This window comes from Diadema setosum, chromosome 19 (assembly GCF_964275005.1).
Source record: "Diadema setosum chromosome 19, eeDiaSeto1, whole genome shotgun sequence".
NCBI classification, from domain to species: Eukaryota; Metazoa; Echinodermata; class Echinoidea; order Diadematoida; family Diadematidae; genus Diadema; species Diadema setosum.
Window position 1 is genome coordinate 30,197,393 of NC_092703.1, and position 27,658 is coordinate 30,225,050.

At 39.9% G+C, this 27,658-nt stretch overlaps 1 protein-coding gene across 1 annotated transcript in view; it reads right to left on the minus strand.

Annotated features, from left to right (window-relative positions):
• Window positions 1-27,658, minus strand: part of LOC140242416 (dystrophin-like) — a 278,004-nt gene that overhangs the window by 113,891 nt on the left and 136,455 nt on the right. The window contains exons 37-43 of the mRNA XM_072322153.1: window positions 23,588-23,760; window positions 22,502-22,652; window positions 9,740-9,915; window positions 8,789-8,942; window positions 3,279-3,428; window positions 1,757-1,945; window positions 926-1,157 (exon numbers count right to left, since the gene is read on the minus strand). Of these exons, the coding sequence (XP_072178254.1) occupies window positions 926-1,157; window positions 1,757-1,945; window positions 3,279-3,428; window positions 8,789-8,942; window positions 9,740-9,915; window positions 22,502-22,652; window positions 23,588-23,760 (1,225 nt within the window). The remainder of the gene's footprint in view (window positions 1-925; window positions 1,158-1,756; window positions 1,946-3,278; window positions 3,429-8,788; window positions 8,943-9,739; window positions 9,916-22,501; window positions 22,653-23,587; window positions 23,761-27,658) is intronic.

The following is a 27,658-nucleotide window of genomic DNA, read 5'->3' on the forward strand; positions in this document are numbered from 1 at the left end:
GTGTAATCCATGCAGTACTTAATCAGTGACATCCATCATAAAAAGTAAACACGGCATAAATTGGTTTCTGGAGTGCCTTGGATGATCAATCATTTTTCTCGTCTTCATCCTGTACCTGTACTCCTCCACACTAATGATGAGTCCATCCTAAAAACAAAATTAATGTTCTGTACCAAAGTGTCATTTCCCTTTTTCTCATTTTCTTTTTAGTTTCCTACACATTAACGAAGAGTCCACCATCACGCCAAAATAAATGGTGTATACCAGAGTCACAGAAAGTCATGATTGCTGACGCAAGGTTTGCAGTGGAGATACATCATTTGCACCCTTCAGATTGCACCCAAGGAATACATAAAGTCAAACAAAAAGAAGGAAGACAGGAAGCAACAGACAGATGAAAAACAGAAGGAATGATGAAGGATGAGAAGGGAGAAGTTGGGCAATGAACAAAATGTAAAACCTGGAAGCAACTGTAGGGCGCAAACCACTGCCCTGGCCATGGGATCACTGACACCATAGAACTGTACACACATCCTTTCAAGAGACCCCACATCTGGATCACTACCAAATACCAATCACCAAATACTATCACAATGGACCAATCTGGAAAAATGTCATCAAAATTTGTTAATGACTTTTCATGTAATACTGTTTAAAGACTAACACATGGACATATGTAGCCTCCTCGGTAAAGGTGATCATGACTCAATCAAAGGAATGATAAAGAGGATGAGAAAAAGAAAAAAGAAAGGAAGATAACAGGATACAGACTAAGAAAGAAAATGATAAACAAAATTAGCATTAAGAGAATATGACATAAAGGAGAAAAGAAGTAGTAAGACTAAGAAGATGAAAGAGGAGTAAAAAGGATGTAGAATGGAAATAAAAGTGAAAGTGGTTCTTAGAGAAAACACTCTTTGCTCACCTATCCTCTGCTTGATGACCACCTTGCGCTCCAGCTCGACGTCGGAGCGGGGCCGGAGGTGCGATGCGAGGTAGCGGATGCGGTCCCAGTCCACGTTGAGCTTCTCCACCTTCTCCCGGAGCTCTTCGGGAAGCTGGCGGCTGGAACGCTGTGCCTCGGCCGTCAGCTGGGTGTTCAGTCGGTTCACACTGTCCATGTTCTCCTGCCTCGCCTTCAGCGCCTCATTCATAGTCTGATTGTTACAACAACAAAGACAACAACACACATGACATAACTTCACAAACCTCCTTCACAAACCTCGTTCATGGTCTGATTGTTACAACAACAAAGACAACACACATTACATAAACTTCACGAACCTCCTTCAAACAGGCAACCTGAAAGGCACAGAACTACTCAACATTTGAATAGAATCTTGCCATTAAATAAAAGCATATATGCCTGAATTTAGGTATATCCAGTGGACTCTCCTTATAACAAATTTCTTGTTGCAACAAAGTAAACAGTCAGGTCCAATTATTATCTATACATCTTTATATACTTTCTTGTTTAGCTAAATTTCAAAAATTATATTTTGATGTAACAAAGAAAATTGCTTATCCCATGGAATTCAATGAAAGGGAGACATCGGTAACACTTTAATCCAATGCATTCTTTAGCTGACTTCTCTCTTGAGGTGAAGTCTCATTTAATCAATCAAATCATAAAACTCTTTGTTAATATCTCTTTTCTTCATAATGATAACTGAGTCTTGTATCTTTAAATAGATAACAAAATCAAATTCATAGTTTATTGACAGGCTTTTAAATGAAATGTCCAGGTCTTGATTACCTGAGGGTCAACAACGACCGAATCTTGCTCATCATTGGATGTCGCAGACCCGACTGGTCCTTGGGTCTCCAGGACGTCTAGCGTGGCTTGAACCCACATCCTCAGCTGCTGGAGCTCCTCTACAAAGGTCTCTGTCTTCTCCAGCTTCTCCTCCAGCTGGGCGCGGAATTTGGGTATCGTCCCGGAAACCTGATATTACCGGAGACGGAGCAGGAGTGGGAGGCCATTTGAGGATGACAACTTCAGATTTTTATTTTCTGTTCTTTATTTTACATTGTTGAAAGTGGGAAGCCATCTTCAGGGTTTCAGATTTTTTTCTTTACATTTTTGATTTGTGCCTCATGCCTATTTCTTCTTTAAAAAACAACAGCATGTACATTGTATACGTTCGATCTTAATGTTTTCTTCGCATTACTATCCTTGATTTATTACACATTGTCAATACTGGTATCGTCCCAGAAACCTGGTGTTACCACAGATAGAAACTAGTGGGAAGACTTCTTCGGGATGACAATTTTAGATGCCATGTTGCATCGAAATTATATGCATCGAATGAGTGCTTCAAATGACATGGAGAGTGGCAATGTGTAATCCATGAAAATGTTTCATAAAATCCTTTTATTTTATCTTTCTGATCACTGACAACATACTCCACTTGCATAGGGATGGTAATTGCTACATAATGTCATAAAAATCAGAGCTGCATTTTACCAGAACTATTGCTCTCAGAGACCTTTTATACAAATGTCATCCCATTCTTTGCTGAAAAGAATGACTGAACTTGATCATTTTTTTTTTTTTTTTTTATGGGGGGGGGGGATTGTTGATTAGAGTCTAATGTTTCCACTTGTGTATTTATTTTTCACAAAACAACAGTGTTTGTCTGTTACATCTTGATGCTTTTAAACATTATTACTATCCTTGTATTATTGCACATTGTCTATGTTGTATCATTTGTTGTTTTTCATTCTCTTTATCTCCCTTTCTTTTCCAATCTCTCTCCCCCCCCCCCCATATGTATCTATCTTTCTCTCATCACAACAATTATCTCCATGAGGATGGAACCGTGCAATCGTTAAAGGGATGGTATATAGTATTAGTTGTGGTGAGGATTGGGCTTTTAACTTTTTGTGAGATATCAAGAAACTACTAAATAGTACAGAGCATACCATTCTAAGAAGAATTCAAGTTCATTTGATGAAAATTGGTTTTGGAATGACCGAGACATCCAGAAACAAAGTAAAACAAAGCCCTCATAATAAAAGATGGGTCCCACCTTTTATTCGGATCGCTCTGTTTTGGGTATCTCAGGCATTTCAAAACCAATTTCCATCAAATAAACTTTGAATTCCTCTTGGAATTACAGGGTCTTTTATATTTCATAAGAGGTCTCTCATTATCTCACCAAAAAATGTTAGAAACCTGAAATTGGGTCTCAACCAAAACTATACGATCCCTTTAACAGATTTGTGCTCATTATTTCATTCTCTCGCTCTCTGGCTCCTTGTCCATCTGTCATTACCTTCTCCCATAGTTTGAAGAGCGCCTCCGTCTCCTTCCGGATGCTGATGCCTTTTTCTTGGCTAATTGATCGCCCTGACAACAAGATCTGGACGCTCTCCTCGATCTTCTGTTTCTCCTCAGACCTGGTGGGCAAATCCTCCTCGCGTGCCTAACGACACAGAAACGAAAGAGAAATCAATTTTGGTATCGTCGTGACATATCTACGGATCTACTTTCTGTTTTCAAAAAAACCCTTACAGCTCTCTCAGCAAATGCCACATTACTGCATCCTCTTTCAGATTATGGTGCAATACAACAGAAAGAAAAGTGGCTATATATATTTTTTTCTATAAATTTTTATCCTGTTGAGGACGAGCAAATTTTCCTAGAACAGGCAGTTCCCACAGACACATGCACAAATATGCTCTAGACTAGTCTTCAATGGGTTAAGGTTCATACGGATCACCATACGTTTGACTGATTTTCAAATGACAACATGAAAGGGTCTTTGTCCCATCTGAATGTGTTGGAATACTGAAACAATACATTGGGTGGTAGATAAAGATACATAAAAAAGTTGACATGAAGTTCTTTGTATCAGGGATGTAAGGTACTGCTGAAATGGAGATATGGATTTAGATAATTGGAAATTTTTTAGCAAAAATGAAACTAAAATGCAACTGACCAATCTTACTCCTCCAATAGAGGAAAAGCCATAATCACCAATCTGCTAAGGAAAAGTGTAGTTTGTACTGTGATTAATGAAGACATATGAGAATACATTTCTTTGGCTCAATATGTCAACAAAAGATGAAGACTGCACAGAAATCTCCAAGACTTCACTCAGGAAGGGCAGCAGTTGAGAATGAAATGTCATAACACTGCGTTAAACATGTGATGAGTCACCCAAACATTCCGATGGTAGCAACTGCTGGCAATTTCCGCGACCTTAGTGCTCTGTTATTCCTCAGTTTTTCACAGTCGCTGGCATCCTTGCCTTGAATCATTGATTAACACAGTTGGATGAAACCTGCCCTTGGTATTTGTCGTGTAAACTCCTCTATTATAGCATTTGCCACATTTTTTCTTGGAATGTCACCCCTCACCCCTCCCTCCTAAACCCGAATCCTAAAATTTGTCGACTCTCTTTTCCTCGAAGGTCTCTGTAATCCTCTGGAAACAATTCAATTTCTCTGACTCCCTCGTCCTTGCTTCTCATGTCTCAGTGTTTGTCTGGCTGTCTACATCTCCCCCATTTTAGTCTCTCTTTGAGGCTCCCCTACCCCCCAAAACAAGGACTTTGTAACAAGGGTCTCTGTAATTCTGTTGATGATGTAAGATCAGCCGACCTTTTCCCCCTTTCCTTCTCAATCTTAGCTGTTATCTTTCTCACTGCCAGTTTCTCTCAGCCCTTCAAATCCATTATCTCATTCTTCTCTCTCTCATACACATGCCACATCCCAAACATTCCCCCACTCTCTTCTCCCACGGTATTCCCCGCCTCCTTCGTTTGCATCCACTTTCCTACCTTCAGGCCATCTCCCTTCTTCTTTGCATCTCCCTCTTTCCTCTGTTTATTCATCTTTCCTGCTCACACTTCCCTCTTCATCTACTGTCTTTCCTTGCTCTTCCTTCCCTCTTTGCTCTTACTGCTTCCCCTTCATTTACACAAATTGTTATTCTCCTGCGCCCTCACAGTTCCCGCCCCTCCATCCCCCTTCCTCCCAGTTTCCTTACCCCTTTCCCTCTTGTCTTACCCCTTCTTTCTTCATGTGTCCATTCTCACTTTCCAGCAGTTTCCCATCCTCTTTCCTCTCCCCTCCCACTTCCTGTCCCCCCTCGCCTACGCCCTCACGGTTCCCCTCCCCAAATTTCCCTTTCTTCTTCCTCTTTCCTTTCTACCTCACCACTCACCTTCCCCCTCCCTCCCTCATTCCTCCGTTACCCCATCCCACTTCTACCTCTTCTTTCCTCAATCAAACTACCTCCCCCTTTCCCTTATTGCGCCCTCCTTGTCTTCCTCTGCTTTCCAATTTCCCCTATGCCCTCACAGCTCCCCTCCCTCCCTCCCCAGTGCTCCCTCTCCCCATCATCCTTTTGCCCTTGCACTCATTTTCCTCATCTGTCTGTCGTTTCCCCTTCCCCCTCAAATTTAAAGGTATGATACAGGTTTGGTTGGGATGGAGCTTTAGGTTTCCAACATTGTGTGATAATGAGAAACCTCTTAAGAAGTATGAGAGAGCATATAATTCCAAGTGACATTCAAAGTAGAGATCCAAGAACAAAGTAGTCCTAATAAAAGGTGGGACCCACCTTTTATTAGGACCACTTTGTTTTGCTTTGTTTTTTGATATCTCAGCCATTTCAAGACCAATTGTCATCAAATAAACTTTGAATTCCTGTAAGAATTACATGCTCTTTAATATTTTGTAAGTGGTTTCTACTTATCTTGCAAAAAGTTAAAGGGATCGTACAGTTTTGGTTGAGACCTAATTTCAGGTTTCTAACATTTTTTGGTGAGATAATGAGAAACCTCTTACGAAATATGAAAGAGCATGTAATTCTATGAGGAATTCAACGTTTATTTGATGAAAATTGGTTTTGAAATGGCTGAGATATCCAAAAAAAGAGCAATCCTAATAAAGTGTGGGACCCACACTTTATTATGGTCGCGTTGTTTTACTTTGTTTTTCGATGTTTCAGTCATTCCTAACCCGATTTTCATCAAATAAACTTTGAATTCTTCTTAAAATGGTATGCTCTGTACTATCTCATAAGCGTTTTCTTGGTATCTCGCAAAAAGTTTAAAGCCCAATTCTCATCTCCACTAATACTGTACCATCCCTTTAACATCTGAATCCCTTTCCTCAACAAAACTGCACCATCCCTTTAACTAATTTTTCCCTCTATCCCCTGTCTTTGACCTTCCCCCATTTGCACTCCCTCTTTCTCATCCTGCATCCCTCCTGATCATTATCCGTCGGTCTCCTATACCCTCTACCTCTTAGCTTGCCCCTAATCCCTCATCACTCCTTTTCCTCCAGCTTCCTCCATTGTCATCTCTCCTCCCAACTTATCCACTCTCCTTCCCTTTGATCTCTGTCATTTCTTAACCTCTGCATCAGAATGTTTTTTAATAGGCTTCTCACAAATGTGACATCATATTTCTCTACCACTACAACTTTTCCCATTGAAAAGCCCCGCTCCATCATTATTTCCATGACCTTCCCACACTTCATTACCCTCACCATCATCCTTAAACTATGATCGCCATGGCAACAATAATCCGTTCCATTTATCTCCTGCGTCTTTTCATATCAGACTCTCAAAGTGTGTCCAACACTTTTCAATATAATTTTTTCCTCTCTCCTGCTCTCTTACTTTCCTTCTCTTATTCTTTTTTTCTTCCCTTATTCTTTTTTCCCTCTCATTTCCTCCCCCCTCCCTCTCTCTCTCCATCTTCTTCTGCCCCTCTCCTCCTCCATCAACTTATTCTTGTTGCCCTTAGCAACAGACTTTGGATGATGTATTAGACTTTATGAAGTAAATCATTAACCAGGATTAGAAGTAATATTCTTTTTTTTTTTCTTCCTCTCCTCCCCTCACTGCCATGAATGTTCCATGCCAAAGAGAGATTTCAGCTGCAGGTGGATGCAGGCATTTTTTTTTTTTTTTTTTTTTTTGCCAGAGATGGAGAATTATGAGTCTGGAGGAAAAGGGTTGAGTGGTACCCTGGAGAAAAATAAGAACTTTATAATCTCCATGCTCAGAGCTTTGAGACTGTCTTAAAGATATTATATTGAATGTCAGCTGGTTTTATATCTAATCGTAAAATTGATGATGCACGCAAAAAGTATAAAATGAAGACATATTCAAATGCCATATGAGCTGGGAAGAGAAGAAATGGGTTGGGAAGGAGAATCGATCGAGATCTGTCATGCTTCAAGTTTTCACCTCGGAGAAATAGAATGGAAACTATCCAGGAGAGGAGACAGTATCCAAATGAAAATGGGAGCAAATGAATATTAGTTGGGAAAGTATGGAGAAACGAGAAAGACTACGAATCTCCGAGAAATAGACGGCATGAGCCACACATTTCTTGATGGTTTTCTTTCTGTGGATTTGGTGTTGACAGGTATTTGGGACATTAACAACCACCAAAAAATATTGCCTCCCATATGGTGGGAGAATTTGACAACATTTCTTCTTGCAAGGAGGTGATGAATATTTCTCGTTCTATCGCTGCAATTCTAACTCACAAATTTCACCACTTGCATAAGCATCTTTCAAGTCCAATTCTACCAATTTTATATTCATAATATAGATTGTGTGCACAGTTTATCATCAAAGAGATATCATCTGCAGGACAAATCCAAATGCATGAAAACAATACGAAACAAAACAAGGCAAGTGCCAAATTGTGTCTCGCCCATTCGCGTACAAGGAATTAATATTTTTTATAACTCCCAGTTCGGATTGACCTGCTTATGACCTTTGACCTTGTGGTGACCTTCAACACCCCAAGGGACATTTACCATCCAAGTTTGGTCACAAACGGACAAAGGGATCAAAAGTAATGAGCCATAATCGAAACGCGCCATAAAAACTTACTATTGGGCCCTAAAAATTTATTGACCCCTTTCTGTGACCTTTGACCTTGTGATGACCTTTAACTCCCCAAGGGACATCTACTGTCCAAGTTTGGTCTTAAACTGACATAGGGATCAAAAGTTATGAGCCACAATCAAAACGCCCCTAAAAACATAACATTGGGCCCTAAAAGTTTGTTGACCCCTTTCTGTGACCTTTGACCTTGCGACGACCTTCACCTCAAATGACCTTTGACCTTATCCTGTGACCTCCAACGGCACCATAACATGAAGGTACCCCCAGTGCTTCTATGACCCAAGTTAGGTTGTAATCCAAGCAACTTATGTGAAGTTATTTGTCAAAAGAGAGTCTTGCAGGTAAACTTTAACATAGAAAAGAGAGTCTTGCACATACTCTTTAATATATGACCTCAAATGACCTTTGACATCATCACATGACCTCCGACACCACCATTAACATGAAGATACCCCTAGTGCTTCTATCACCCAAGTGTGGCTGCCATTGCTGTAACAGTTGCCAAGTTATGCATCATAAGAGAGTCTTGCAGGTAAACTTTAACATTTGTGACGGACGACGGACGGACGACGGACGGACGCCATTTGGATCCCTTAGTCTCGCCTTCACCTCCGGTGGGCGAGACAAAAAGTAGTATGTGGGACTTTTAACAAAGAGACATTACTCTTCACTGGATACAGACTGTGGGCTCACCACATGCTATTAGAACAGAATGGGTAATCAATCACTAGGAACAAAAATAAATTGCAGCAAAGTTGTAGGAAATGATATCATTCAAAGGAAAAATATAATATGGGATCATTTTGAATGAGGGATAAACAGGATCAAAGAGCAATTCTTGTCAGATGGGGATTAATGTGGATATAGCATTTGGTTCTAAAAGCATCGGTATGGGGTAATCACCTTGATTTTGGTGATGAGCTGCTTGTAGCCATCAGGGTCGCCGGGCACTGGCTGGGCCTGGGCACTGATGAGAGCCTGGCACTCTGACAGCCACTGCTGCAGCCGGCTACAGTCCTCCATAAAGGCCTCCACCTTCTCTGGACTGAACTCAAACCTGTGAGAGAAGAGAAACAGACACAGGTACTGTAAAACGAGGAATGTTCGTGTGCATTCTAATTTCACGAATTTCGTGAGAGCCAAGATTCGTGAAATTAAAATGCATGTAAAAAGCTCTTGTCTAGGCTATACGCACTGAATGTTAGAGGCAACTCGGGAAAATTTCAGGCGGCGAAAAAAGTCGTTGGCTCCAATTCGCAAAAATTTCATGAAACAAAAATATTGGGTTTTACAGTATAAGATGATCAGTAGTAGAATTAACCCATTGAGGGCGAGCTGATTTTGCTCAAACATGTGTGTCCCATAAGACACCTGCCTGAGTATACTCGGGACTAGCCTTCAAAGGGTTAAGATGGGAGAAGGATAAGTCACAATGGAGAAAACCATGCAGAGCAGATCAGAAAAAAAAAAATTCTCGAGAGAAAATATAAATTTGGTGAACTTTTGTGTACAAACTGAATGGAGGGAATCGTTCCCTCACTCTCTTCTCCCAACACATTTTCTGCCTCCTTATTTTGCTCCCACTTCAAGCCATCTCTCTTCTCCTCTGCACCTCCCCCATTCCTCTGTTTATTCATCTTTGAGGAACACCTCCAACTGCACATCACACAGATCGGAGTTGCCAATTTACCTACCTCTGTAAATTTTTTGCATGATTTTTTTTTTTTTTTTTTGCATGTATGTAATATTTTTCCCTACATTTTCACCAATCTACTTCTCTGATTCCTCTGTTTTAATGCAAAGCAATGTAATACCAGGATGGAATAACAATATTTCCCTGTAAGTCAACATTACCTGTCTTTCCAGGACGCGACTTCTGCACAGACACTTTTCCAGCGAGCGTTGAGTCCCTCCAGCTTCTCCTGCAGCATACCACCATCCACCGAGGAAGACTGGGCGATGATGTCCTCTCCGTTGGAGTTGAGGGAGGCTACCATAGCCTGGTGTGTGGCAATGCCATCCTCCAGCACCTGAGATGGGAACGAGAGTGGTAAGGGGGAAAAAAAAAAAACATTAGAGCCAGCTTCAGACTTTGAGAAACATGTGACAGGGCGTGGCAATTGGCTACTGTATTATTCTTGGAGAATTTATGAGACCCTTTCACGGTCTGTATCCACGGCAACATCATCTTCAAGTACCAGAAGTGGGACGGAAGAAGCGAGACACATTACAGAGTAGTCAATAAAAGACATGTCATTAGTGCCAGTTAAGTTATTACATCTTCTTAAGGATATTAACAGCAAGAGTACAGAAAGAGAAAGATTACTTTAAACAAAAATCATGAACAGACTTCTCTTGAAGTTAATTACATATTAGAGTGTACTCTGAAATAATGCAAAAATGAAATTATCAAATGAGCAAACATTTGTTCTTTGTTATTCTTAAGGCATTTAGGACAAGCTGATTTTACTATAAAACACAATTCCCACAGACAGCTGCCCAAGTATACTTGGGACTAGTCTACAACGGGTTAACAAACTTACAGTTTCCAACCCAGCCTGCGAATACACATGCACCGCAAAGCAGAAATGCCCAAAATACATTAGTGAAATCAATTCTTCACTATGTGTCTTTTAAATTTTTATACAGTAAGAGCTTTGTCAACTGGGATTTATAGTTCCAATGGCACAAGCACATGAAAATACACAGCATTTCTGATAGACAATTTTATTTTCTTAAAAACATTCTTGCAGAGCCTCTGAGCTTTGCTAGAATCAACTTCCTCACTCCGGCGAAAATATCATATATCCACTTGAATATATGTTATCCCTAAAACAACAGTACGTACTTCTGAACCAAGACTAGAAGATCTCAGTTTTCATTCTCTTAACTGAAATAATCCATACACTCAACATTTGCTCGGTATGATGAGTATGGCTGCCCATTTTTGTCCATACACATATTAAATGGAAATTCAACCTTTGGTGTGCTAGTGTGCTGATTGGTACAGAAAACCCCATAGCATTATACACACTGTCCAAAGTCCCTGGCACAAAAAGAGTTAAAGACAACTTGTCGGCTCTGCATTGCTCAATGTCTATTTCATGTAAATGAATCTATAGTACTTGATGCCAATGACTGAAACAGCTCATGCTATGACAACAAGGTACTTCATTCCTATCTCAGCCTCAGACATCTGCAGTGCCAATTGGCTGTCACTTACACCTGTCTTTAAACCCATTCTTGATGAGGAGATTTTGCTGTAACACATTTTTTCCCACAGACACCTGCCCAAAAAAACTCAGGACTAGTCTTCAACACGTTAAAGGTACTGTCTACCATTGGAAGCAGTGATTTAAAAAACGTTCGAGATATCACATTTGATGCATATAGGCGGAGATCAGTTGTATCACAAAACATCCTAACATGTAAACATTCTTATATTCCTTGAATGTAAGGAGATAAAACTATTTTTCTCACTAAACGATAACTGTAGACGGTTTAGTCTAGACACATTTTTATCAAAACTATTGATCACATTATTCTGTATATTTAACAATACTTAACATTCATTATACTGCTTCAATTTTTTTTTTTACATTTGTTGTTTCTATCCCAAACTCACATTTTAGAACTATTTCGAAGCACTAAAGGTGACTTTTTGTTTCATCTGCAAGTGGTAAATTATACCTTTAAGTGATCACACTAACATCATTTAGAGGATACAACAGCTGTGACTCTATATGTTAGCTAAATGTGAAATTAGGTCGGCTGGTGAAATACAGAATCACATTTTATGCAAACGGGGCATCTCTTGCCTGATTGATGATTGGGTAATGATTGCTTCATAAATGGCAACGGTCCACTGGTCAATGATCATGGACGAAACGCATGCCTCATCAAGCCTGCCCTCACTAATGAGTATGATGTCAGCGCTACATGCATCACAGGGATAGCAAAAATATTATTTGTCTACACACGTCATTTCTTGAGCATTTTGTTACATATCAAAACTCAGCCCTATATTACATACAACAGAAAAAATGGAAGGGGGAATGGAACTATATACTTCACTGATGATATCCTTCAATGGACATGCTTGCCAAGACTAGGAATATAATCACCCTTAACCCTTTGTTTACCAGGTCAGTACAGCTGAATTGCTGGACAGGCTGCCAACTTCACATATTTTGCTCAAACGCACAACCACACGCAAACCTATCAATAAACAGCAATATATTACAGTGCAATGAAAGCGTCAGACAATATTCAGCCTGTGGATGCGAACAAGTATGAAATAGATGCCTTTTGCACCCGAGCCATGGTGTCATGCCTTCATTATTGGACTTCTGTTGACGTATGTTATGTGCCACACACATTTACTCAGTCAAAGGTAATATGACCCAATGACTTAAACTACAACTGTGAATGCCTACCTTAGATTGTACGTATCCTGATATACAGGGAATGTATTTACATCACATACAATGCCAGTGTTTATGCAGGGCATATAATCATCTCAGCAAGTTTTAGTTTCATTCTGAAAGGATTTCCTTTACAAAGATACCAGACCATAAATTTCTCAAGTTTCTAAATGATGCTCATATACACATCACTTTCAAACACCTCATTCTAGGTATTATGGCATCATTCCTTATCATTCATATATCATGTCACTACTACATGAAACTAAAATTAGAAATGTTTTCTTTCTTTAGCATTCACAATCATCTTAACCACTTGATACCGATACCAATATAATGTAACTTCACATAGCATCAATGTATGGCCCACACAGTTTCCATAAACAATGGGGTTACTACACAAACTAACCTAAAAGAGAAAAAAGCAACTACTTCCATGACTTCCAACCACTCAGACGTCTTGATGTATTAACTCTTTATGTGCCACGTTCGCACATCCAACTCAGTCGACGGCGTGCCAACTTCGCATATTCCGCTCAAACGCACAAACCCGCCCAAACCGATCGATAAATCGCCAAATGCGACAGTACAATGAAAGCGTTTGTCGCGATTCTGTTCCTCTTGTTTATAGCTTGTATTTTATGTCGTGATTGACTAACAAGCAGTGTTTCATACTGGATTTGTGTGCAAATTCTAAGTTTCTGTCACTACTTTGTGTGCAAATGTCATATATTTATAGCAATGCAGCTACTGGGCATTTGAAAGAAAAGCAATTATAGATTTGTCATAGAATTTACATCAATGCAAAGCTTGGCATTTTCTCTACAACTTTGCTCACTTCATCTACAATTTGACATAAATCTATAAAAGTTATATAGATTTGAAAAACAAAATGTTTTCTCAACGCATGACTATGTTGGGGTCTCAGAATATTGTGGCACAAGAGGGGTTTCCACCATGGCACATAAAGAGTTAAACAAGAAGAGTAAGCAGACAATACTTTAACTCTCTCACACTAACAATCTGAAAATATCATTAAGTTTACATTATTGCAATCAGATCGCCAATGATTGTGGTTGATCTACATCTAAATATGACATAGATTTTCATTGACATATTCATTCTACCATATAACATCTTTCCAGCCATAGCAGCTTCATGATATCATCACAAATTTTGTTTCTACTGAATGTTGAGTGGATGCATTGTAAATATAGATATAAATACTGACATCATCACTATAATCCTCCATAGCTGCATCATCATTGTCAACATTGCAACCATTACTAAAACTATTACTATACTACTACAACTACTACTACTACTACTACTACTCTACTACTACCACTACTACCAATTAGTGGTTAACCACTACCACCACCACCACCACCACCACCACCACTACTACTACCACTACTACCACTACTACCACTACTACTACTACTACTACTACTACTACTACTACTACTACTACTACTACTACTACTACTACTACTACTACTACTACATAACTACTATCACTGATGATTATAATACACTTCAATACAGAGTTGACAATAAATCTATAACATCCAAACTCAGAAGTAAATACCTGGTGTCAGACAAACACATAGGGAAGAATATATAAACAGGTGACTCCATTGCTCAAACCTGTATTAAATATGTTTCACTGTGGCTCCTCTCATTCACATGCAGTACTAGATCCAAATGTGCAGCAAACAGCTCACTACCTGCAAGCGTACTCCAGTATATAATCCTCAAGGAATAGTTGAATCAGCACATTTGTCACTGGTGGTATTTCTCACTTCCATGTGTGCACAAATAATATTCCTTGTATACACTTCACAGACTTTCGTGCTAATCAACGATTCATGATAATCCAAGATCATTGCCCACAAGATTCACAAGAAAGTACTCTGTGCAGGAAAACATGTCCAATTTTCTGTCAATTTTCTATACATGCATTCCATCCACAACTTCTTATAAACATCCAAAATTGAGGATCCAAATCCACAAGTTTGGAGAATTCCAACACAGCTTGGTGGTGATGTATGTATCACACCTGTATTCACCACTTACACGTATGCATTTCTGTCTACAGATGCATATTTTCTGTTTTTTAGGAGACGGTCATTATATTCCACGAAAGCAACCACATCACGCTGTCGGTCATTTTTTCCCTGGTGGTAAACATCTGCTCTGACAGAGCATACAAGGTCCAACACAGCCCTCTGCCACCACAAACATGTGTACAGGCAGCCGGTAGAGCTAGCCAAGTACTACGAAACCAACCATCTGAAATTAATACTTGAATGCAAGAGAAAACAGAACTACGAAAGTGAAAGCAGCTGTGTTCTTTCTGTTCGTGGAAGGAGTGCACTGTGGACTGATAGAGAGTGAAAGAGGAAGAGCTAGGGATGGAGAGATGGAGAGATGGGGAGAATAATAGAAGAGAGAGAGAGAGAGATAGAATGAGAGAAAGAGAGAAAGAGGAATAAAAATGATGAGAGAGGGAGAGAGAGAGGGAGAAAGAATTGGGAGAGAGACTTTCACAAGCTGTTCAATTTCACCAACCTTTTTTCCCATATTTATACCCTCTCCTCGGGAGCTTAATGCCCAGTGTTCCGTATAACTGCCCAGTATTCACGGCCAATAAGTAATCATATAATGATACATCCAATACTTTTTTTCAGCATGAGGTGGTGAGATATTACTCCACGGAAATTAGGAGCCGAGTCGATATCAACCTGAAGTATGAGTTAGCCTCTGAGTTTGAACATTTGCATGAGGTTGTATTAGTCCATGCATGTGAACATGCTAGCACATGGATATGGATATGAGCTGGTCTGACTGAGCAACTAAACACACTTTAAAGTACACAATGTTGTTGTTAGTATTTTTTTTTTTGGGGGGGGGGGGTAGGGGGCATGTTTTTACACTGTTGATACCACATTTGCTCCTGCTACAGTTGCGGCAGTCTTATTTTCTCCATGGATGTAGGGTTAGGGTTATGATAGCGTTTACAGTATGTTTAGTTTGATGTGAAGATTAGGATTAGGGTTAGAGTTAGGATTAGGGTTATGTTTGTGGGTAAAATTTACATTTGGCTTTTAATAGTGTGTAGCTATTTCATGGGAGCAATTGTCGCAGGAGCAAATGTAATGAAACCTTGTACATCAAGCACTAGAAAAGCCTTAGGACCAAAGCACTGGGTACACTTATATCAGCTTAGCCGAACTCTTCAGTTGGTAAAGCCAGATAAACCAGGAGAAATGACAGAGAAATACTACAAACTATGAGGCATTTAATAAAATTAAAATGTCTTTTTTTTTCTGATCAGTTGCTGGTAAATGCTTTGTAGCAATAATGAGAGTATAAGGGTGTGTTCGAGCGCTATCCTAAAGCAAACTGTACCATGCCATACCATACACAAGCCAAAGGAGCGCTCCAATGCTCCTTAAGTGTTCCGTACTGTACTTTACCGAGCCAAAAGTGGACTACTTTCAGATGGGCTCCAAAAGGGTACCAAAAGTTTACTAAAAGTTCGCATGTGAACTTGTGAAAATTACCATTTCTGTGTTGTTTGAAAGTTTGCACGGTCATGTAAATGTGAAAGAGAGGTTAGCAGTAACACAATTTGTATGTATTCTTTGAAAGGACTGCTGTTTGGAGAAAAAAAGAACGCAAACCTCAATATAGACCCCGTTTACAGTGCGAGGCTCGGCCGCGGCTTGGCCGCGGCCTTGCCCAGCCCCGCTTCAGTGTAAACGCGCAAAAGGCCAAATGCGAGGCCAAAATTGGCCTCGCATTTGGCCTCGCTCTGGAGGTGATGTTCAGCACACCATAAAATCTCCTACCGATCCCATGATCCAATCAGCATTGGCATTAGCATGCAAATCCCAAGACAACCTTCTACTGCAATGGCTGGTATGGCATGGAATTACCAAGTGGCTGCATACAACAGCAGGGCCAAAATATGAGGCGTCTCTATGATATCATACTCTGTTGATACAACTGATTTTAATGTATTATAATGTATATAATACCAGTTTACAATTAAAACATCTTCATTTTTCTATCTTTTGCACACATCTTCTGTAACAATGGCTTTCTTGACAACAGACTAGCTTGCCTGAGGCTTGGCCGGACTTCCAACAGCTACAAAATGCAGGATAGATTTGAGGTATGGAGATGTTTTCAGAGCTGATTTTGCTTAACTGAATAGCTTGTCATCACCACCTTGAGGGAAAATATCCAACCAGTTGAAAAAAAAAGTAACAAACAAGTCTACATGCAAAGTTATATCTACCATTATCGAGCAGCGTGCACATGCAATATGAGCAAGAAACATGAACTACAACAGCAGAGTACAGTATGGTTACAATAAATGCAACTTAAACCAAACCAAGTTCAAAGCATGAAACAAGTGGCAATGGCATACCCAACTGTATGCCCAGGCTTCGCTACTCAAATCTGTTTATTAAAGATTGTGAGGAACGGCACTATTTGGTATTGTGTTTTTTCCCTGTGCGGGGTAAATACGCTTTCTCTTAGCGCTCTTTGCCTCTCAGGCATGCAATGTCGCCAAACACGGCGTGTTTGCAAAACGCTCATCTTTCCTCTCCTGGCTAACAATGTCCCCAGACAATGTTGCCAAACCTTCTACATTTAACCCACAGAACCTTATATGAAACATCTTTCATATGCACATTTTCAGCCAGCATTGAAATGTGAATAAATGTCATGTGAATACAAAAGCAATGTGCAAATGTATGATTTGTTTCACATTGACAGCAAATTCATGTTATATCTAAACCACCTAATGTATAACCCTTCAATTTTACTCCTATAGATGGAATTACTGATTGAAAAAATTGTATTTTGTTCCATATGTTTGTGCTTGTTTCCCTGTTGATCTTCCTGAAGGATGAAACATAGTTCACATAAATTCATATTTGTGTATATTATCAAGCTAGAAAAAAGAAATAGTGAAGTGCACTTACTTGAAGAATGACTACATTTATAGCTTTCTGGCAAATGGCTACATTTACATTTTTTTTTCCCCATGCAGACAGCTATTGTACAAAGCTTTTATGCTGTTCTTGCTGCTTTCATTTCTGTTGTCGTTCTTCTCTTTATTTTTTTCTACTGTTGCCATTATGTTGTTCAAAAAATCTGATCACTGTGCCCGGCAACAACCAGAAGTGAGCTAGTTACTGCCTAGAGTCTATGGGCTCAATATTTCGCTGTGTTCAAACTGACACTGTATGGAAGCAGGTTTGTGCATTATATACAATGTAAATCTATTGAGAGACACAGATTGCACAATCCGAAATCTTGTATGGTTTGTGCAGTCTGTATGCTTCTCAATTAATTCATTGGGGAAAAAAGCTACAAATTCTAATAAAAAACATACTGAACGATTGATTGACTTTAGTAGTGAGAAATGGAAATAGTGAGATTCACATATTCAGGCAAGCACACACACAAACACACACAAACATTATACATAACTATACATACACACATACGCATTCATAGGACTATCATAATCACATACCGTACAAACACAAACATGTACTAACACACACAATAACAATCACACATCTCTCAGTATACACAATTACATACATACAAGTTTATAACCTCTCATACATGTATACGCTCACAGAGAGTGCACTAAATCTACCCCAGTGAAATCGACAAGATGTATCCATAGACTCACACTTAACCAGCCAACAGGGAGGACACCAGTTCAACCGCCACACGCATTGAGACGCCAGAAAGACCCCGAGTCTCCGGCGTTAAGACAAGCGTGATGCTCGCAATTAGTGCTCCTCGACCGTCGCGTCGCGTGATCAGTTGGAGATGTGAACGCACTGCGGGTTAAGGTGGGGGGGGGGGTGGGGTGGAATGAGGGTTTGCACAGCGGGGTTCGGTATCCAGCGTCTCTCGATATGAGAGCAAGGGCCACGTGATACGATATGCTCAGGTTGTCAAGCATGGTTGAATGGAATCGTGGTCGTGACGATGGGAGTATATAAAAAATGTAATGTCTTAACCCACTGAAGACTAGTCCCGAATATACTCTGGCAGGTGTCAATGGGAAATAGGTGTTTTAGCAATATCAGTTTGTCCTCAATGGGTTAAGAGTATCCATTTTAATCTGTCATTTTCTGCCATAAAGCTAAATCTCACATAGGGGAGAATATGTGTTCTTGAGTAAGTAATTGCTATATTGATAAACACATATATGCTACAATCTTATTGTAAAAAACTGTGTATCCAATGCTATCTTTGCTAAGTTTGTTTATCAAATAAATTGCCACAACTGATGACAATCAGAAAATCTTTGAAATGTTCTTTTATGACACTGACTCCACAAGTAAACACTTTTTAACTTTTAAAACTGAATTCTGAAATATTTCATAAGTGCTTAAGAGAAATTCCTTTTTCACTTTTCAATTCTGTCCTACTTTTTAGACTTATACACACACTATCACTTTGTTTTGGTCAGTAAAGACTTAAACCCACTGCATACACCTGCACATACCCATGGTACGACATGAGGAGAGGGACATAGAGTCTTTAACCCGCTGAAGACTAGTCTAGAGTATACTCGGGCAGGAGTCTATGGGAAATGTATGTTATAGCGAAAACAGCTTGTCCTCGATGGGTTAAGGAGGCCACTCCACAAGCACATCTCTCTGGGAGCATCTTAGTCTGATTTTTTTTTTTTTTGCTCCCAAGCAGCGGCATTCACATGTCAACATAAAACACAACCCATGTGGTACTTGCTTTTACGCAATCAAAGATAATGTACCTTACCCCATTTCCTTAAAGATTCTAATACTCCAATAGGCTTTTATACAGGATCAACCAGATTATCATCAGCGATGGGTTAATCCAACGTGGGACAAGCTATACAATGCATCATCTTGGTTGTCTTGGAAGTTCTAGCCTGAGCCCCAAGTGTACTAAGTTTGTGAGGCAGGTGGAACTGGTATTCCTCTCTGCCACTATTCAATGCTCTTGGGAGCTGCATTCTACTGGCACTGCACAAAACTGATTTGCTGCCCTCGTCTGCTCACAAACTGCCAACTCAGAGCATAATCTCAAATGAACTTAACCCGTTGAAAACTGGACTCCGTGAGGTGTCCATGGGAAATGTGTGTTGTAGCAGTGTTTCCTCATTCTCAAAGGGTTAAAGCACATCTGTGCATAAAAAAACCCCACAGATATGCACTTCCTCTGCCGTAACGGTCCGTGGGAAAGTTAATATTTCTTCACTTTCACTAATCCCTGCCTTAAGCAAGGCTTGATGCCTTTTTGAAATTGCATACACAGGTTACACAAACACACCTAGAGAGTTTTAATGGAATGAATTAGGTCAGAATTATATTTAGAATACTTCATTCCTTTTTTTTAAATACAGCTGGAATTTGCTAAAAAGGAAAAGGCTATACCTCTAAAAACATTTGGATCACAAGAGTAATTTTAATGATAATTTGAATCAAGTGTTTATCACACCACATTTGCTGAATGTGAATGCAGAACAGTGCATACTTTCCTTAATATGTGTTACATTAATCAGGTCATGTGTTAATGTTTCATTGCACCAGTACTCTACCTCTTGTTGAGCAACTAACTGTATAATTAGTTTCATTACTGGTTAAAATGCCTCAGCTTTGATGTTCAGTTTCCCACCACATTCTGACCATCAGAGAAAAAGGAGTAACACATACTTGCTGAGCACATGAAAGAGTAACCAGCTGTATGTCAAATCAAGTAGAAGACAATGAAAGAATAATCTCTCTTCCCTTTCCCCTCCCTCCTTCACAACATCCTCTTCTTCAACATCCTCTACATCATCTTCTTCTTCCTCCCCACCACCTCTTCCTCCTCCTCCTAACTCCCTCCTCCCAAACATCCTCCCTTCTGCTCTTCATCCACTTCCACACCAACCCGTTAATCTTTGACCTTTATTTCTACCTCCTCAACCAGCTACAAGTACCTCCTTTCTTCATCATGTCTCCCTTTTCAAACTCATGTTCTTTCTTCTCCTCCTCCCTTTCCTTCCATTCTTCCACCACTTCCTATTCTCAATTCCTCGACAACGCCCTTTCAATCTTGTTCTTTTAACTCCACCTCCTTAGACAGCTAGGTCTATTTCCTCCTTCTTTTCCTCTTCTTCCTCTTCTTTCCTTGCTTCTTCCACAACATCCTCACCCCCTGCCCTCAACAATACCTGTTAATATTCCCCTTTACCCTCTAACTCCTTAACCAACTACGACCTTTCCTCATCACCCTTTCTCTTTTTCCATCTTCTTTTTTTCCTCCTCCTCCCACTCCTCCTTTCTCAAGCTGCTTCCGCAACCTCTCCCCTCCCACCCCTCAATGGAAGAAACACTCAATTCCCTGTCATTTCCTCACGTTGGTTCCAATTTGCCCAGATGCCCTCCCCAGCATCACTTCACGGTGCAGCCGTAGATCTGGCATGTAACCCAAACATCATGCGCAGGCACGCACTCTCCGCCCCTCTTCCAAAAATTTTGCAACTATCACCGGTGACCCGAGCAAGGTTGCAAAAGTGCAAGAGAGACCCTTCCCAGAAAAACTAGATACTGATTACCCACACACATACATACAGACAATGAGTGTATTTTGATGTGTTGGTACGCTTAATGCTACTGGGCCATTCATGGGGGGCACTCAACAAAGTTTAGATTGCGGTGCTGGGGTAGGGAAGTGGGTACCTCTCAAATAAATTTCATGATCTGATAAACACTCACAATGAATACTTGACATTAACCCTTTAGTTCCCACAGGTTTCTTACAATGTCACCCTGTACTTGCTGATGAAAGCAGTAAAAGTACAACCTATTATTCATGGGTTCAAACAAAATGTTTTCCGACTTAACCCCTTCTGTGATGGGGACTTTGGACAGTGTGTACAATGCAAATACATAAGGGGCTTTTTGAGTTAATCATACTCAAAGCAAAATGAATAACCAGGCAATGAGACAACCTATTTTCACATGTGACACACCATACACATACAAACATACAAACACTTCAGAAAGTGGAAAGTGGTGGCACATACTTCTGGGGGCTAAAGGGTTCAAGTGGTCTAATGCTTCTCATCCAAAAGTCAAGCTCGGCAAAAGATTTTGATTGAAACAGTATTCATCTCCATGGTGCCCTTCCCGGTGGTAGAAAACATATACTGATGTTATATTACCCTTTAGGAAATGGATAAGACTATCCTGAAGCCAGCATTTCAAGAAGAAGTAATAATAATAAAAAAAAAAACTGGATTAGATTGTTTATGTCACACTCTTGCTGTCGTTACATAAAAAGCAGCCATATATCAGCTGAACACCTGACCAAAGAAATTGGTAAACAGCCTATTCAAAAAGAAACAGTAGGACATGGACTTGAAAGAAACAGAATCAATTCATAACCTAGGTTGGGTAACAGACTAAATTAGACGATGTGATATACTTACATCACACTTGGAATAGTACAAGTGTACACAGTAGTATTGACTAAAGGATTTTAGGCATTACAAAAAGGGTGGGTCTAGCAGCAATATTTCCTTGTCTAAATATTTTGATGTTGTTGTTTGAACTTAAAATCAGGTGTAAATACAGCAGCACTACAGGAGTAATATACCTCAGAAACATGGTCACTGTGGTATAGCGGGCAAGATCTAGAGCATTAAAACAAGACATCCAGGATTTTGAATCTTGCCTGGCAAATCCATCCATAGAAGAGGTTTTCTTCCCACTATGTTCCTCTAGAGTCGCATGAAATAAATGGACGGTGTCTGGCAAAGCCAAGGTAATAGTAATAATGGAACGGGCACGCTGGGAAAATGGTGCTTGTACGGAGAAGGCTTCCCTGGGTGAACAGACTATTATGTGACAGAAAACTACCCACTGAAGTCATTTTTATAGTCTATCATCGTGACGAGAAATAATCATGCTCAAACAAATGACGGTATAAACAGATAAACTGCGAGAAAAACAACACGCCTCAACATCACTATACTGCAGGAGGTTAAATTTTGAGGCAAACATGCATGAGAAGGGAGACAACTTTACTGCAAGTTAGTTGGTGGCCCGCGAAATGGGATGCTGAGGAAGAACAAGTCGGGGTGGTGAATCATGGGGGAATGCAACACACGTACCTGTTGCTGACCGGCTGCCTTCTCGATGTTGAGTCGGCCGTCGGTCCGCTTGCTATCCTGGATGGCCCGCTCAGCCTCGGAGAGCCAGGAGGCCAGGTCTCGCATGTCGCAGTGGAACTGTCTCCACTGCTCAAAGCAGCGCTGGAATTGCCTGTGCAATACACGTTAGATGAAGAAGGAAAGGTTGCATAAGAAGCTGCATAAAAAACACACACGTATATACACATATGGGACTAATGACACTGCTATTTCTTCCTGTCAACACTCAAAGCCAAATAAGCCAAAGAATACTATTTTAACATCTGTTTATTGCTACATGTAGTCGGAACAACCATATTATAAGTGTGACCCATTTTTATTTTGGTATTAACCTTTTGATGATATCATTGATAGACTATCCTTTGATTTAATTACGGTAAGGGTATAACAAAAGACTGACATCATCACTTTGTTACTCTGTTGCAGTGACATATGTGACACTGCATCACAAAACCAACAAAAAAGTTGATAAACATCAATTTCTATTGAAGGGCGGATTCTGAAAGGGCAGACTTTAAAATGATGTATAACTCAATTCAAATGGACTCTTTTAACTCTTTAAAAGTGAGTACTGAGAAATGATGCTCTAAAGTATAGGGTCTATTCAAGCACTTAACCTTACCAAGCTGTGAATGTGCAATTAATGGGACAAATAATCACAGTGAGCCAAATTGATTATGCTAAATCAACACATTCTATGAATGACTAATAAAAACTCTAATAACAACAAAATTACTGGAGTCGAAAGTGAAGAGTGTGTACAGGGTTTCAATTAATGAAAAGGAGCCTCTACCTGAATACATCATTGTACAAGACAGTGTTCTAGAAAAAAAAAAACTGCAAGAAACAAATTTCCTATTTGTTTTATGACCTCAAACTTTAAAATGATATTGAAAAAGTATTGCTCTTTCAGAAAATATGAAAAACTCATCAGTTTTGAGCCCTCACATAAAATCAGGGCCTTCTGTGACTTTTTGATGGTTTTTGTGATGCACAGTCACATATATACCCTATTAATAAACTTTAGGTTTGCAACAGCTTCCTCACCCATGTCTCTCCTCATACTCGCGGTTGAGGCGCTGCCAGTTATCCCGCAGACGGTCCATCACCTCCTGGATTTCCTTGCGCTGCGTGGCTCCGACCTGCGACACGACCGCATGCTCTCTCTCCTTGATGGACTCAATGGACGGAGCCAAATCATCCAGGGATTCCTTGATGGCCTACAGGCAAGGAGACAAAGAAGAAGAAGTGAAAGTTAGGTGAAGAAAAAGATCTACATGTGGAGCGCATCATCGTCCAGTGGGGGGAAGCATCAAATGATCTTGTCGCCATGGTTACGAAGTCATCATCCAGAAATGGTTACAAACACCATTAGGCATGATGTTTTGAAACGGAAGAGACTGTTGCTGCTGATCAGCTTGTATAACTATCAGCGCTAGCAATGTAATTAGACTCTTCTATCACAGCTTAGTCGAGCAGCACTGGAAAAAGAATCTTTATCCTTGCCATCATTGCTACCCAGATGGTGATGTCAGTAACACTTTCATAGTAATTATTTTGATGACACCATTATAAATTATCTTTGTCATGGTTCACTCTAATCGTACTGTTTCATCATAACTATGATCAAAATTATGTCCAACTCCAATTTCTTCTGCAATATGAAATCTCTTTTATTATCATCACTACGAGCATCATCATCACTACTATCAAATAACTTAAAAATCAACACAGCTATCATAACAATCATCATTGCCATAATCACAATCATGGTTATAGTCTTTGTCATAATCATGATTTACAAACACCATAGACACACTCATATCAAGAGGTCTAATTCACCATGAAGAATGAAAAAGGAAAAGCATACTTTAAAATAAAACTGCATGCAAATTAATTTTTGTCCACATGATCAACCCTATGCTATCCAGTCATATTGCTAACTCTCTTCTAATCAACAGATGGTTCCTGTTTTGAATTCCGACAGATTACTCCCCCGTCCTTTTCTTTACTCTACGCAATAAAAGCCTGCATTGTATATTGGGATGGTGTGACTAATTGTCAAGTGGATGATATGACAAATGAACTTTTCTCACCACTAAAAAATTGAAACCCATTAATTGAAATGCGACCCGGGAAACCGATCATTGAAATCAATAGGCCACCTATAGCCCCCTAGCTCTGGGATGATTGCAATCCCCTGTTGGTTGATTGATCTATATTGAAAGTCAGTGGAGCCTTTCTAAAAATTCAAAAGAAGTTTATAGATTAACTCCTGCCATTTCCCGAGAGAAAATGTATTTCCATTCGGAAACACTGTCGCAAATAATCAATTCTGAACACTTCATTTACTACCTCACGGCTCATTTGTACATGAAATTTGCGACTGCTACTGACACCTGGATATGCTGAAAGGCTTTTGGCTCTTGGTGAGAGATATGCTGTTTCTGTGTGTGTTTTTGTTTTTTTGTTTTTTTTTTTGTTTTGTTTTGCTCAATAACAGGTGGTGCTTCATAGCAGGACTTCATGAGTACACTGGGTGGTTGGAAAACGATAATCAAAGTAATGCAGAATACTATAAGATGTTGATCATTGTAAGCAGAAATTATTATACAAAACTGCAGAATAATCTCATGACAAAGAAATATCTCACTGGTATACCATTTCTTTTCTCCTTTTCTCTCCAAAAGAAAGGTCACTGATGAGTCAATTTCTTGTACCAGTCATTATTGTCATCATCATCATCATCATCACCACCACCAGTATCATCGTCATCATCATCATCATCATCATCATCATCATCATCATCATCATCATCATCATCATCATCCCCACCACCAGGATCATCATCATCATCATCATCACCACCACCAGTATCATTATCATCATCATCATCATCCCCACCACCAGGATCATCATTATCTCCATCATCATCACCAGCAGCACCGGCAGCATTCACAATGATTAAATCAGCTCTATTCATCCTGCCACACATTTCTGCACCATGAGGCACTATACTCCCAAATCCAACTACAAACATTGCCATCATCACCATCATCCTCCTACACTCCCCTCCATCTCATCATCATCAGCATCATTACCATCATCATCTTCATCTTAAACTTTGCTCTAGCATAATCTGACCACAGTCACCTGATTGATGATCACTGTCTGCATGACGATCAAAAGTGATTTTACTGGTCATCACAGGTTTACCCCTGATTCCCTGGCTAACCAGTCACGCCGCCCCCACTGGACATCTGCCCACCTCATGCCATTACCATCTTCATCATCTTTCTTCATCCTCATCCATAGCATCCCCCTACTGGGCTTGATTAGACCGGAGCCTTCCCCCCTCATCACTTCCCCATGCAGCGAGGAGTCATTTGTGGGTTAATGTTGATTCCCTGAGACAGGTAGAAGTAGGCAGACACTCTTTTTGGGCTTGGAGCACCTTGATCTCCCCTTGGCACGCCAAGCGTGTGACAGCTTGGAGGGTGGCGGCTCGGAGTGAGCCGAGAGGATGAGAGGGGTTGTCACGGCAACCCTCCTGATTTAAATCTCTCTTACCTAATTCTTTGATCTCATCTCCTTGTGTCTCTGACACAATCAGACAAAAAGTGGGTTAGAACTGCCTGCAATCCTTTTATTTTTCATCTCATTTGGAAGGTAGTCAAGAGAAACTCAGATAACAGGATTTAAAATGACAAAATTAAGTCTTTTTCATTAAATGTGTAAAATCATGAAATGTTCATGTCATTCACCTGATAAAGACTGATTTGCTAACATATATCACTTTGTGAATATCTTTATGGCAAAAAATGTTTCTGACAATCAGAATGCTTGCCCAAGATTGCCTGACATAGCAACATCCGATGTATACTAAGTGAATCCAAAGTATTGAAATGCATGCTAGGTGTATGAGGGGATGGAATATACTTTTTATTCAATAGAATATCCTTTAATTTGAGTATATTTGTAAACTGGCCTATTCATCAGCACACATCAATATCTGACATACCAATCACAAACAGTAGTTGGCATTTACACTCTAGCAGTAATTACATGTATGTGATGTGATGAGCTAATCTTTAAACTTCCTTGTAGTATGTACAGTGAGCAGTTTAACTGCACAGACAGTGTGGAATCTTGAGCTATCTCAGGTTATCTGCCATCCCTGAATAACATTGTCTTCTTAAATAGCTTCTCCATTTGGTACGCAACAAGAACAATAACACAACAACTTTATTGTAATCTCAGCACTCCCTGAATTTTCAGCAAAGTGGTAGCAGGATTCCAAAATTATCTCATACAGTTTCCATGTAGTTAGTTCTGTCAAACTTTGCTTATTGACAAAACAATCTAGGCACGGAATGCCATCGCACTCTGCTATTTTGAGATTATGAAGCCTTCTGTCCTGTAAATGAATGCCAGCAAATTGGGGGATTCACACACAGGCAAACTGCTGTGTAAGGCCAATTTATTGGTACATAAAACCACTACCTTCTTTTGCATGTGGAAAAACAGGGAAAATGTTCTTAAAAGGAAACTCAAGATTGTGTTTTTCTAAGGGGGGGGGGGGGGGAGGGTAAACTGAGTCATGTGTTTCCTCTTTAAAGTAATTCTACACTACACTGTTTGATGACAGAGACCATTAACAGCTCAAATTTCAGCCTTTCCTAAGATGCCAAGAATTCACTGAATTCACTGGTTTATATGTTGAGGATAGCAGGCATTCAGAAGAAAATATGAAAGAACAACAGTTGGGGTTACAGTGTATAGTAAGAGAAGGAAAGAAGACACTGCTACAGAATACGATAAAGAATTCCATACATCAAGCAACAGCTGGAAAAAGAATGTTTTCACACAATAAAAAACATAAACATTGTATACGGAGGTCAAACTGGAAAAAAAAATGCATTTAGCAATATCTGTCTTTGATTTCAGAAGTAAAGTACATGTAGGAGAACAGGAGAAAGAAAGAGAGAGGGGGAGAAACAGATAGTAAGAGAAAAGAAGAGCAGAAGAAGAAGGCTGAAATGGAAGGAAGAGAGGAAAAAGAGACATTGCCAGATTGGGTAGGGATTATCTGGTAAGTCGCACAGATGGCTTTCTTTC